This window comes from Oreochromis niloticus, linkage group LG7 (assembly GCF_001858045.2).
Source record: "Oreochromis niloticus isolate F11D_XX linkage group LG7, O_niloticus_UMD_NMBU, whole genome shotgun sequence".
NCBI lineage: Eukaryota > Metazoa > Chordata > Actinopteri > Cichliformes > Cichlidae > Oreochromis > Oreochromis niloticus.
In genome coordinates, this window is record NC_031972.2 from 12,651,434 (window position 1) to 12,666,304 (window position 14,871).

General features: G+C 41.1%; 1 protein-coding gene across 3 annotated transcripts in view; it reads right to left on the reverse strand.

The window, feature by feature from the left end:
* The window catches only part of lhfpl2a (LHFPL tetraspan subfamily member 2a), a 37,541-nt gene that overhangs the window by 1,979 nt on the left and 20,691 nt on the right, over positions 1–14,871 (reverse strand). For 2 of the 3 annotated variants that reach the window (XM_013277546.3, XM_025909050.1), the window contains exon 3: positions 5,287–6,123. In XM_013277546.3, coding sequence (XP_013133000.1) covers positions 5,287–5,704 — 418 coding nt within the window. In that variant the 5' untranslated portion in view covers positions 5,705–6,123. Of the gene's footprint in view, positions 1–5,286; positions 6,124–10,265; positions 10,359–14,871 lie in introns of those variants that run through there. The other variant, XM_025909051.1, reaches the window with a different exon arrangement.

The window sequence follows — 14,871 nt, forward strand, 5'->3', positions numbered from 1 at the left end:
GGTTAAATATGATTACAGCTTTGTTTTACTGCATCTGTTTATGCAGCGGCCAGGGTGCTGCAACGGTAGGAGGGACGTCTGCAGGTTTGGACACATTCTTGTCAAGACTTTTTAAATAAAATCTAAGGGACGGCATCAAGAAAATCCATCAAAGAGGACACGATAAAGCAGTGACTCCATAAACTGAATGTGGATTCACCAGTGCATCGTGAAGACCTCCTGTGTTCTAAACATGTATTTAGTGCTTGCCACCTTGGTGCTAAGTAGGTGAGGGTGAAAGTAAAGTGTCACTGTTGCAAGAGACTCGAGCCGATTATTTTTTTGAATATAAAAAACATTTCCGGCCGCAGCGGCGTGCTGGCAGCCAAAGCATCCTATCGGGACACAAAGAAGAAGAAAAAGTTTAAACTGGCAGAAATGATTTCCTGTCTGATGTATGACAGAAAGACCTCTCAATCCTGTGCACAAAGCAGAGACGAGATCAACAGGATAAAAGTAGCCGATGGACTTTCCCGCCTGGCCCGGTCACTGGCCGACCCTCCGGCGTCCTGAGTCTTAGTGGAAGGAGGTGGGGGGGGTCGCTTCCTGTGTTACCATGACCCACTTCTACCACTCTGCCTCTTCAGCTTGGCTTCAGCCCCTCGGCACGCACGGCTCATCTCATAGATGGAAAGGCAACCTTCGTTCTAAATGCAGCACGAAGAGGTTTGCGTTATTTCTTCTGCTCTGCTCTCCCATGACAGCGGACGAGGTCGGATGGCCGGACGAGGAGTCTGCCTTCAATCAAAGCTCAGGAGGAAGCATTTACAGTAATACAATTACTGACAATAAAACAGCCAGACAGGGAATGAGGATTTAGCTCTCTTTCAACAAGCAGGTCCTGTTAGCTTTGCTCCATAAAAACCTCACGTGTAGCCTGCTTCAAGTCTAGAGGAGAACATGCCTTTTCTCTTCTAATCTCTCTTCCTCTTTCTTCCTCCTCCCATTCTCTAAAGCACCCAATATCGTATTAAACAGGGAAATGAAAACTAGGTCATAAATTCTTTCCACATGTTGCTGCCTTGCCCTAACGGCCAGACCGGCTCTGCTGATGGATTGAAGGCATGGTTTTAATTCACAACCCCACCCCTCCAAAGACCCCCACTCCACACACACACACACTCATTCCCATTCCACCTTCAAGCTGGACCTTCTAACCTAATATCCCAGTGTGCTCCACCCTATTCTCTCTGCACTGGCTTGCATCTCTGTTCACTTCCAAACTGTCAGTTCTGTCTTCAGTAAGAAAGGTTGTTAGTTTGGTTTTAAAAGTTGTTTACCATCATTATGAAACATCCACACCTCCGCTGTAACCACAGGAAAAGCTAATCAGTGCATGGGAATCACATCCCTTATCATTCAGGGCTGAGAAGTCTGCTTCCTTCTTTTACGTAAAGTGATATCTCATGTGAAAGTCATCATTACTCAACAGCACAGCTTAAATTCCCGCAAGACGCTGCTTTATTTTGTTTCTCCTCCAGCCTGGAGCTTAGTCACAGTCACCGATTAAACCTGTTTAAGTTTATGGAAGGTAATAAAAGTATTTGACACAGAACGTGCAAGAATCTAAGACAGTTTTATGGCCCTGTTTGTTTGCCGTTCTACCTGTAATCCCTTTCAGTGTGAGTGACGATGAGTGAGAAAGTCATTTTAGTAAATGTACAGCAAGTTTAACTGAGGTATAACAAGTCTTTAGGGCCCCTAAAATGTGTGCCTGCAGGATGCAAAGTGACCTTCAACAGGAGTCTGTCTGTTTTAGCTATCTGATCGCATAAGGTGAAAGGAATGACTTGAACTTCTCCTGAAATCTCAAAACCATCTGAGCTTAAACTATTTGTCAGTTTAAATTGCATCTGGGACACTGTGGCCATCAGAAAGGCGTTGTATAAAAAAGACTGCAGAGGCTGAAGTACAAAGTCCAAGTGACATCAACGAATGTGAAGACGAGGTTAATAGGCTTGGGAGTCCCTCCAGTGCAATGACGTGACCGTCTCTGGCAAGAGAGTTGCAATCTTCCTATCTGAGGTCAATCATTTCCCCAAACATCTGCCGTCTGGCTCCAGTTTTCTCATTACCAGAGGGTCGGCACGCATTGTGGAAATAATGATAGTAGAAAAGTCGGTGTGGTAGCCTTGGTGACGGATATCAAGTGATTGTGATATCATTCACTGGCCTCGTGAAAAGTGGAGTAGAAGGCTGTAGAGCACAATGGCTGACTAATGTAGGAAGTAGTGACACTGTTAGGCAGTTGACCATCTCCTCTCTCATCCTGTGGCTGAAAACAGTGCTTCAGAAGCATAAAAGAAACTCTCCCGCCTCCTCAGCTGTTTGATGCTTTCCTCGCCCCCTTTCCTCTTTCACATCCTCATCCTCTCAACAAAGAGGAAACTCAGGGGTGCATTTCTCCCCTTTTCTTTATCTCAACCATGTCTCCTGCAATCCGAGGTCTTAAAATGTAAATAGAGGACTTTATGGTTATGTCACACTGTGCTTTGTGGGGCCATGAATCCACTTTTATAGCTCACCTGACATATGACCGTCAATCTGGGCTCAGTGTGGAGGACGGTTTGTTTTTCATCACTCTTTGGAACATAAAGAGGTGAAATGAATGGATTCAATCCAATCATTAATATACTTCTTAGTGTAAACTGTAGTTTATCATGCTTGTCAGTAATGTGTGTCATGGGGAACAAATTGAGCGACTCCCTGGTGACTAGCATTCCCTAGGTAAAAATGTGTATGCCCTGATAAGCTGGCGAGTGTTTCCTGGCAGTTGCTAGCCTGAAATTGGCCACAAACAGGTATACAGTGCTGCACCCAAAAACGTCTTGCCATTACTTTGGTGACTAGTAGGCTGCCACAGTTGAGAGTAATTTCCACAAAACTAGTCGATCTCTAGTCCTGTGTGATTGAGGCATCTGGAATGCTACATGTTAAAAAAGCTATGAAACATTTATTCACCTCTGTGCAAAATCAAAGATCTACTTTTTCAAAAAAATTGTAACTAAGTTTGAATGATATATGACCAACTTATTCTGAACTGCATATGAACATGTCACAAAAAGAAGTCTGAGAGGCTTAGCAAATGTTCAACTGCTTACTTAAATGTGTACCCCACCAAAATTCTTTTGAGTCTATTAATTACCACTTCCTTGTAGACTTCCAAAGTGGGTCTTTAGTTGGAGTTTCCTTGCAACAACTAGTCTAGTTATAAACACATGTGGCTTTCTCATAATGGCAGCGGATGGAAACAGACATTCATTTTGCATTTACTCTAACCTCAATCTGTTACTGAAAACTGTTTGAACTGAACATCAGCTGGAAAGCAGCATGCAAGGATCTCAGGAAACAATCTTTAATGCTAAATCCTAAATCCTGCTAGCAAATGCTGTTTTACCAAAATGGGAAGCAAACTTACTTGTCACCCGATCACTTCAAATTGCAACAGTTTTTATTGTTAAACTAATTTAAACTGATTTAGGGCCATTAAAAAACTAAGCTCGAGTCGCTGAAGGACTTAGTGATGGGTCAAATAGGTACTTGGGAGTAGGGAGTTCTGTTTTGTTTTTTGTTTTGTTTTTTTATTTCTGTAGGCTTTCAAGATGACTTCGAAATGTTCATTTATTTTCAAGCTGAAAATAGTATAGGACTGACTTTTAAGTATGTTATAAAATCAAGTAGTTCTGCCACGCCGCCACCTCTTCATATGTAGAAAGCTAAAGAAAGAATGACTGGCAATACAAATAAAAAGTAACTTTTATGAGAATATTTGGGAAATACCCAATGTCTCACCCTATGACAGCTTGGACAAGCTCCTGCCCCCCGTGACCCTGAATTGGATAAGCAATAAGCAGAAGAAGATGGAATGGATGGACTTTTAACAAAATGTAATAATATAGGAATATAATACAAAGCCCAGCTGGTTTGAAGGATTTCTGCTTGTTCAATATGGCCTATAATAGCCAGAGAAATCAATGTTTAGTTCCTCAGTATCAGCAGCATAATACATTTAAGACAGCTGACAAAGAGTTATCTGTCTCCTATACATCTAACTCATTGATCATAGGTGACGGTTATGCCACTGAATAGAGGCATTGGTAAATGAATGTTATGTCCTAAATACACATTGAGCAACTTAATCTTAATGAAAAGAAATGCATTCAAAGGAGCCACCCACTGGCTGAATGGATTTTCCTCTCTCAGGTCAGCAGGCCTGCACAGATCTGAGGGTACAGCTTGGCTTGTCCTTCTCTACACACCCACCGTTTCTGTTTGGGCCTCCCACAAATAAACAACTGTGGGGGAGGACAGCCATAATCACCGGAGAGCTGAAGGCTACACTCTGTGAAAAAAAGATGAGGTTCAGTGAGCATGATCTCATGGCCTCCTCCCTTCCATAATTCACCACAGCGAGTCAAAGTGGCCCAGGATCTGACCTCATGTGCACAGGCACAGACACAGAATGCACAGCCGTCACACATAAAGAGAGATACGCATGCGTACTCGACCCCTTTGGAGACCAGAGGAGTGTCAGAAAGCTCCAGCTGACTGCGTGAAGAATAAATATTTGGGCGGTAGTTGCTCCAGTTGATGACAAAGAGTTACCATGCCCTTTAAACTTCTGCTTGGGTTAAGGCTAACTGAGGGTTCCACAAGAATAAAACACATAATTCCAGCAGTGGGAGTTGTGGTGCTCATAATGAATGTGTTTAACTGAGAGCACAGCGTTTCATTTACCTTGATGAACGGTGGACGCCGCAGGAATGAACAGAAACAATACGGTTCAGATGAACAAACTTTCTTTCAGATTACAAAACTTGAACACGTATTTCTCAACTCCATGTCCTCAGTCTAAACTGACTCCTCATTAGGTACGAGAAAAACAAGCGCGAGGAAGATTAAAGTTGTTCAGTCACAGTGTTTTGAAGGTTAACTGAAAGCCAGGCATTACAGAAAGCAGATAAATATTTGTTAAATATGGCTTATATGTTCTTTGTATCACTGATGTGAAAAGTAAGACAGACCTAGTTTACTTTCTCGCCTCCAGATCTGGTCAATCATTGCCAAAGTGTGGATGTCAGATTTTGCTTTCAGAAAGTTACTGCCCATAAAGGTGTGTGCTTTTCTAAAGCTCTCCATCCATCAAACAGATTTGAGCATCTGACCAAAAACCAGTATGGGCTCCAAACCTTTCGAAGCAGTGTTAAATATCAAAACTGTTTTATATGAATTGTGTGAGCATCTCACCTGCAATTCCCTGCAGCAGTCCGCACACATTAAAGATGCTCTTCTTCATGATGCTTTGAAAACACATGGTGAAGACGGAAATGAACGCCACAGCACACAGCAACAGGATCCCTGCAGCCAGGAAGATAGAAGTAGCCTGCCAGAACCCGCTGGCAATCTCTCCAAAGTGGACTGCATACGGTCCGCACAGTATTCCCCGCTGAAGGTGAGGTTTTATACAGCGACCATAAATGCCTAAAGTGGGCCTGTAAGCCTCTCCGGCTGTGGGGGTCCCATGGGGGCCGAAAACTGCATTGGATGCACGGGGGAATCCAACGAGCCAGTCGGTGCTCATGAAGGCAATGAGCTCTCCGAACGCGGCAACAATACTCAGCAGAGTCCACAGCATGGAGCGACAGGTGACAATAACATGGCACATGCTGACGGTGGCTGGATGGCTCCCTCTGTTGCAATTTAAGACCTTTACTTGCTGAGAGATGAAAAGCTGGATTGTGGATAGAAGGTCCTCAAAAGACAGAGAGCTAAGGTTGTGATCCTTCTGCAGCGAAGACGTGACAGCGAGTGAAAACCCTTCAGAGGAAGAAGAAGGTGACACCGCTGTACACAAAAGGTTCAGGTCAATGATTCACAGCCTACTCCTTCTCTGTTTTTCTCTCCACTTCTCTCACTCCTTATCTTAACCTGGTGTTGTCTCAGTACAGCAGGTTCCTCCTCCTTGAGCTCACCCTCCTTCTGTCGGTGCGGTCTTCAGACTCTTATTGTGCTTGGTTTTTGGTGTCTACATTGTATTGAAGTTGTGTTCCCTGAGCCAGCCCGCTGGCGTCACATCAAACACACCTAAAAGATAAAACAGGGAGGGACAAGAACAGGGTTAGTGCTTTAATTGCACATATAAAGGCTCTAAGATGATCAGTCATTTCTGCTGTGCTTGAGGAAGTGCAGGTCAGAGTTACGCCTCCCGGTTTTCCCATCATATTTTACAAAAGCAGGAGTGTGGAGGATGAAAAGAGTGTGCAGAAGGAACAGAGAAAAGAGGAAGGGAGGCTCCTGGTGTAGATCTTTAAGAGGAGGTCTAATGAGTTGTGAAGAGACATGCTCGTTTGAAGTGGGGCTCATTCGCTGTGTTTATGTTGAATGATTTGTGATCAGGCCACAGATCAGGCTCTGCACTCCCTGTAAAGCTTTGTGATTGAGGCAGTAAAATTTTGTGTGTTGAAAGTGTTGAAAAACAGAACATTTCTATCTATGCCTGTGCTCGTTTGTGCATATGTGTGTGTGCTGTGGGGAAAGAGGGGGAAAGGTTAAAATAGACTTGGAAAAAAGAGGAATGAGGAGCGGATGCAGACGAAGAGAAAAACAAGCCCGAGGCCTCTCATCAAGCAGCCCACACAGCTGACCTGGGGTCAGTCAACGGCTGATAACGTAACGGCCGTCCGGCTGTCACATGACCACTGATAACCTCAGTGGCAGCAATTCTGCAGAGTTAAAGATGATACAAACAGGAAGCAGCAGGTGGTCCCAAATGCACATCTGGCACAGCACATGGATGAAATATACACTGCTACTCAAGCTCCAAACCTCATGCATGGTTGTTTCCATTTGAAATCCTCTATACTTTATCACAAGCTATAACTAATTGGCACATAAAAGCCTAAAGTTTAATGCACATTAAAAGATTATTATAAATAGCATATGTTCTTTTGAAAAAACTTATATACACTTCATAATTTTGAATTCAAGACTCATAGTCATTCTTTATAATGTGGTCTTACCACTCAGTGGATTAATCTGATTCTTCTTCCACTAGCAATAATAGTTGAATTTTCCTATTGAATTCTCCATTTATCAATTTCCGAAAGCGTTTTTAGATGAGCTATAAACTTTCTTCCTGTTAAAAAGAACTTCTTACTTCCTGCTATCGCCAAGTTTTATTTTATTGCAAACCTTTTACCTATCAGAATTACACTGCAATAAAACCCTTTTCGGCTGAGAGATATCATTAATTCTACTACACAGAAAAAATGGTTTCCCTACCCAAGACTGTCTCAAGACTAAATGGATAAAATGTCAACCTGTAGATCACCTACAGAGAGTTTTTGTCTAACAAATGTAAGCAGGAATGCCAGAAAAGATTAAAAGGAGCTTATATAGGAGCTTTTAAGTATTTGTGCTCATGTTATAAATACAGCTCTAGGTTAAAGCTGAGAGTTGTTTCTTTTCTTTGAGGCTTTTTTCTGCCATGGTTTCCCTGCTGCCTCTGGGGAGTCTGTTAGTCATTCTCCAACCAATGTTTGGCAGAGCAGCAAAGGGAGCCGGGGGCCACTGTTGACACGTGTGCCGCCCGCACTGTGAGGTTTCCATTGCCCAGCCCTTGGAGTGCCCTTACAGAGAGGGTCAGGACAGACGTTCGTCCCCTTGTGGTTACATCCCGTTGTGTAACACTCAGTATGTGTGTGTGTGTGTGTGTGTGTGTGTGTCTGTGTGTGTGTGTGTGTCCATGTGTTTGTGTGTAAGAGCCCATCACAAACTTTGATCTTTGTCACCCTGTTGAGATATCAACAGCGGTTCGCCTTCTTCCACCCCCCTGTCTTTTCCAGTGGAGAAAATGAGCCAGATCTGTGGTCCTTGTGTATGTGTGTGAGCTGACGTACAATATGTTTGGACTGTGTAAAGCAGATGAGATCATAAGAACAGGCACAGAGAGCTGCTTCAGTGGAGTTGGACCAGAGTTAGTTTTATGAATCACAAACATTTTCGTTGCTTCACCGTGAACAATTGCGAGAACATATGCACACTCATACAATTCACTTTTTTGAAGAACTCTTCCCAGGCCTTAAACTGATGATGTCTCAGGGGTGTTTTCAATAATGTCTGATGTAAAGATTTAAGAGTTAATGTTTGACTCTAACGTATTTAGAGTCATTTCCTAGCTAGCTGCAAAGACTATTTCTTCCCTGACCGAAATATTGTTGAAAACACACTGGAGCTAAAAAAATAAAAAAAATAAAAAATCTAAACCAGCTGGAAAGTGTTTGAAGACCTTGAGCCTTAAACTTTGACCTTGCTCAGCCATAGTGTGTCTGCACCACATGCTTCTCAGTTGCACAAAGGCAACTAGCAGGTTTCTATGTCTGTGAAGTTTCTTTGAATTTTGGTACTTAAACAAGTCTGGTTCAATTAATGCACCTGGTATTTGTGACAATATATACCCAGACGTCTGCTTCCTGTTCCCAGACAGACAGATTTGAGCAGGTATGAAGAACGCAGGTTTCCCAAGCTAGAGTGGAGCATGGTAGTCCATAAATGTGAGGCTTGAGGTGGATTTATGATGTCTTTTATACTCCCAGAGTAACCAGGCAGGAGATAGAGGATTATTTGAGGATCAGTTTACATAAACAAAAGCGTTAACGGCCCTCAGACTGCACCCGCCACGATAGTGACACCCAACACTAATCCCCATCTACAAGACTCCCTGCATCTGACACATGCTCCCATAAAGTGTGAGCAAGTAACCAGCTGTTAGAAAGAAAAGGAACTTCTCCAGAGTTGCATCTCAGCTGTCCTGCAGCCATTAAATATTGTGCTTGTTGAAACACATTAACAAATAAAGAGGAACACGCCTAAAATGCTCATGATGCCAAAGCCAATACGCTTCAAATCTACACACAATCACATCAGCATACCTACATATGACATTTAGACCAAAATACACTTGGACGCAAACCAAATTTTAACTCGATTATGTCTACTAAATTCCATAGCATTTAATCTCAAAGCTATGGAGACACACTAAAAAACACAAAAAACTCATGGTGTAGCTAGAGAACAAAGTTAATGGATTGTTTAAGTCACTGAGCATCATCCTCTTGAAACCATTAATACCAATGATATTTTATTTCTACATTTCTTCCCTTCAGCTGGCATCATTCAATCTTTTCTTATAATTTCTATGCTGATGACATTCATCTGTGTATGTCTTTTATGCCTCACCAGTTGGATACGTTGTCCACCCTAGTCCAGCGTTTACCCAGGATTAATGATTGGCTCTCTATCAATGACTTTGTTTTAGACACCAACAAAACTTCATTTTGTTTAACCCGTAAATTCTTTGTTTGAAAACTTGGAGTAATATCTGATTCCTCTCTGGGTTTGACTCTCATGAAAAGATGTCGTGGACACCAATTTCATGGCAAGATTATAATTCCACTCATAATGGGACTTAAGCAAAATTTGGATGATCACCGAAGTCATGGGGTCATGAATGGTTTTGAAAACAAGTCTATCTATGCAGTAGTTGTTGAGACACTTCATTGTAAACCAAAAAACTAAGCTGTTTATAGGCCTGAAAAGCTTAACACTACAGCTCCTGCTGAGAGCATCCATTCAGCTTTTCCCTTATCACAACAGCAAAACAGAAGGAAACGCCTTTCCACACTGCCCCTGACAGGAAGCAATCTACATATCTACTGTATGGACTTGTTTCAACTAAAATCCCATCCCACCACTGCTTCAACCAGGCTAAAGAAATTTAAAGGGTTTATTCATTACAAAAGAGCCACATTGATCAGATAAAATTGATACAAAGCACTTCCAACCCACTGGCGTCATTCTGGTAATACCACCATAGTGACAAATCACAAATCCTGTTTATTTTTTGGGTTCCCTGCATTCCCAGCCACACCTCTTGTGTGCTTATTATCTGTGAGGATCTGTTTGAATGAGAAGCCCCCACAGCTACGGAAAGGGAATGCAGGCTCTGATTGGTCTTAAATAACTAATAACCATTCAAGATAAACCACATGGTGAAGAGATGACAAGCAGTCTTACAAATATAATATTTGGGTAAACGATACAAGGTATCCTATTTTACTGCATCAGCAAGGCAGTTCTTTAGATTTAGTTTACCCCAGGAGTCAACCCAGTTGTTTAAACAGGAAATGAAATCAGGAAAATTAAGAGAAATGAGACAATAGTCCAACCTGTCTCCATTGGGTTGTGGATAGTCCAGCTCTCCTGTAAATGTGGCCTCTGTGCCCCTGCTCTCCTCTGCTCACACACTTTAATAACCTCCCTCACGCTCGAGACTCCAGGACCCTCCCACCGTCCCTCCTCTTGGACCAATGCATCTGCTCTGATTGGCTAAACTGACATCAGATCCAAACTTTCTGAAAGGGTCCACATGGTGGCCATATTTCAGTGCTGAATCTGGGTTAAAATAACAAGATCTGGAGCTGCCCAGGGTTTCTCTCCTCTTTCTCTCTTGGTTTCAGTTTCTCTCACCTTCTCGCTCTGTTTTCGTGGCTCACTACACCTTCTCAATCATCCAAGGCCAACATTTCACTATCAGCTTCAATAAGATTTGCATTTTCACTTTCTTAAATCTGAAATATATAACATTAAGCATTTGGTTAACATACAGCTGTGTGAGCATCACTTCAAAATAGACTGGTTTAACACGTATTTATCCATGTTAATAATAAACTACAATATGGCATTTCTATAATTTTGTTTGTAAATTACAGATTTTGGTTGCATCCATTTTTACTGGATGTGTTGGGAACATTTTTGGATAGAAATTCTAGGCGGAGTTAGCTGCAGTGCCAAGCTCGCTGGGCTTGGGACTGAATGTGGGTGGTCATGCTGAACTGATTGACCACTTGCCACAAAGTGCAAAGCAGCTGGGATGCAAATAAGCATCTCCAAGTCTGAAATGATGGTTCTCAGCAGGAAAAGGGTGGATTGCCTGCTCCTGTGTGGGGACGAGTGGCTGCCTCAGGTGGAGAAGCTCCTTATATATGAGTCGAGGATAAATGGAGCAAGGAACTGACAGCTGAGCTCAGTCTTATAGATATGGAGCTTGATTATTTGGTGGGAACACAGCTGGAATGGTTTGGGTGTCTGTCACAGGTGAGGTGCTTGGGGTACATCCAACTGAAAAGATATCCCACAGCAGACCTAGGAAGAGATTATGTCTCTTGGCTGATTTTGTAATGTTTCAGTATCAGCCCTAGAACAGCTGGGAAATTGTAGCATATGCTGGGTGAGAGGGAAGTTTGGTGGGATGAGTGGGTGATGCATTTAAATTCCACTTAAAGTCAATTTGGAAGTATATTGCTGGTTTAGCCACCCAATAAGTATGTATGCAAGTATACCTAAAGAAAACAATTACTTATATAGTTTATATACACGTAACCTTTCAAGTGCAGGATTTGTTCACTAATGTATAAAATGGCACACTGAATATGAATAGGTTTTGCTATTTAGTTTGTAAAACTCTAAATATGCAATCAGGCTTGTTTCTATTAAAAAGGAGTCTATGAACGATGACACACACAGATCCTGTTACATCAGACTGCTGTAAAAGATAGCTGCCTCGATGCTTGTTAACTGACTGATTGAGCAGATGGTTTGATGTCTGACAAATGGATTAACCTTTCTGGCTGATGGGAGAAAAGTGCCCTGGGATTGCTTACAGCAGCACTGTGTGCATTCAGCCAACAGCGCACTCAGCCACAGTGTTTCTCTGACTTTTGTGTTCACTCGCAAATGAGTTCCATATGAAGACAAAAAAAAAATAGGGGGGGGTAGAGTCAAACAGAGAAGGCAATAGGTCAGTTAGGTTGAATGCAACCTGCAAAGCATGAGGAAGAGGCCTTTCTTATCACTTTCAATTAAAGTTAGGCAAGAACAGTTCAAAAAAGCAGCCTGTGAATGCAGATGTATACATGCTAGACCGAATAAAACTTCAACTTTAACCTATTTTCTAATAAACGCTGGTGACTCATCCTCCTCCTACGGTAGAGTTGTATGGGAAGAGGTTAATGAGCCATTTTAATTCAACCCAGTCTCCCTCAACAAAACAGCTACTAAGGCTCCAGGCTTTTTATTTTTTTATACTGTGAACATACAGTTTTCTGTAATAGCACTGATACAATTCAAAATTCATATTATTTCTTGTTACAGTGGGCGCTTTATGTCAAATGATTTTGGAAAACCAGAGCACTCATATCTGTCCGACAGTGTGATTGCAGCATCCAGAGAAGTGAAAAGCTGTAGCTAGCTAATTAACAGGTTAACCTCGTTTGTTTAATATAAGCTTTCATTATTCTTTATATTAAAAAGTAATTTACAGTTTTCTTTATTTTTAAGATTACAAGAGAAAAGTTTTAGGTTAAGGACTAAAATTAAATGTAACACTGTAACAGATAAAGTTAGCAGTAATTGTTAGAATCTATAAATGAATAAAAATAATACAAAAAACTACAACAATGAGGAAAAGAAAACTACAGAGTGTGAAATTTTGTTTTTCAGAGAAAAAAAAAATCACCCTGTTTTTTGGGAGTTTGGGGCTCCTTGTTTATATAGGAATCAATATGACCCCTGATCTCCTAACTGTACCTCAGACCTGATTCTGGGATCCTCTTGTACTCGCTGTCACTCTCATCCAGTTCGCTGTCCTCATCGAGGGAGTGTACTTATGACTCTAACTGTCCAATCAAATTTTATCCTCCTATGAAAGCTGCTTGTGCTCATTTCCTGCAACTTTGTACATTATCATTTTAGTGCATGATTTGATTGCTTACACATCCCATCAATCCCTGCTCCAACACACCTCATTCAAATGACCTGCTGTGCTGCAACTGCCTGATAACAGACTGATCATTTGAACCAGGTGTTTTGGAGTGGAGAAACCCCTAAAAACCTAAAACAGATTCATAAATCAGAATCTATCTCAAATCAACTAAAAATAATTCTTCAGATATTCTTGCAGATGCACATTTTTAAAAAATATATACTCATTTCAATTCAAACACACATAAAAATGTTATTAGTCTTAGCAGTAGCTGGCACTGTGCCACATCCAGATTTGTCAATAGAAAGGATTGCTCCACCCCCAGGTCAAAGGTCAAATACTCTGCTACTCCTCATTTTACTCAATACTTAGGTGTTTTACGTCACAAAATTTGTACAGGTACATAAATGAAAAACAAATTTAAGGGACAGTGTAATCACAACATAGATGGTTCAAGAATCCTAAACAGAAATTCTTAAGGGGGAAATAATATGGGTTTGCTTTCACTGCGTCTGCTATCATTCAGGACTAGCATCCAAGCCTTTTAAAGTCAAGAACTACTAATCATTATATGTGCTAGTTATTATTATAATATTTTTATTTTTATAATCTTTAATTTTTTTAACTAATATTAATTGGTTATGAGCTTCTTGCCATTTACTGCTGTGAATACTAATGTAGTAGAAGTAGCTGGATACACTAAGGTTGGCGGTTTACATCAGAAAAGACACACTGTTCACTCTACTTCTTTATACTCCTGTGGTTTGGTTTTGTTATCAGACCTCCATGTACTGCACACAGAGAAAACAAAGTCACTGCACACTGGCTGTTAGTTAACCTTTTATCCAGATAATCACCGTTTCGAGGTGTTGGGCGAATAGTGAGGTCCTCCTAAAAGACACCAATCAGTTCCACTTTCAGTTAATATTTTTACTCATTATCCTGACTGTGAGTGGGCCTAGTTCTCAGATATGATATTCGTTATGTTGAGATACAAACTCAGAACAGCCAGAGACTTCAATTGATTCTTACAGACAAAGAGAAAGCTACCAACATCTCCGAGAGATTTCTCCTGGCAGCCTCAGGAGCTCAGACAAAGCACAGACGCTCACATCAAAGACCAGCGGATCAGCAGGGAGTAACCATCTACATGTACACACCAGATGCCTGCCAGGCTAAAACATCATTCATACAGATCCAAACAGAACACAAGGTGTCTTCCTTTGAGCCGCTAGCCATTCATCTTTCCTTGACAGACTTTGGTCTGTGGAATCATGAAGACTTAAAGGAAGAGAATCCAAAGTGGGGTGGCAACTGATAAAAGAAATCCAACTGACAGTGCAACTAGATTGAGAGTCTGTTTTTTTGGGAAAACCTAAACAAGAATTTTTTTCCCCCAATTACAAAAAAATGCTCTCATTAGCCTCCCACAATAAATGTAAAAAGTATTTAAATACATTTTTTTTGATCAACAGAAAAACATTACATATATTTAAATTATAATAATCATTAAAATTAGAAATGTATATGTCTAAACAGCCCTAATTCTTCATATACTCATAAAAACATTTACATATATATGGATTCATGATGTCCATAGTTACAAATCCACAAAAAGCTATCACCTGAGCCTTTATTCCTTTTAAAATGAGGTTGACAGCCTTTAGGCTTGCAGGTTATTGTTTTGGTTCTCCAACTGAAGAATATCAATGCAGGATGGAACAACAAATGTCAAGTCTTTGTTTGGCTCATCCAAGAAATGTAAAAATGCAAGTTCGGTGAGTTAATAATGAGACAGGAATACATCCACAGATGACTGATAATCAGACATGGGTGCAAATGTGACACAGGAGGAAACAAGCAAACAGGGAAAATCATAAGATACATGGGAAAAGTGAACTTTAAAGTAACGAAGTAACCAAAAGACAAAAAAACTAACTCTGAAACATGGAAGATATCAGATCATGGTGACTAAACACAAGAAAATAACTCAAATCTGATGGGCCGGGACA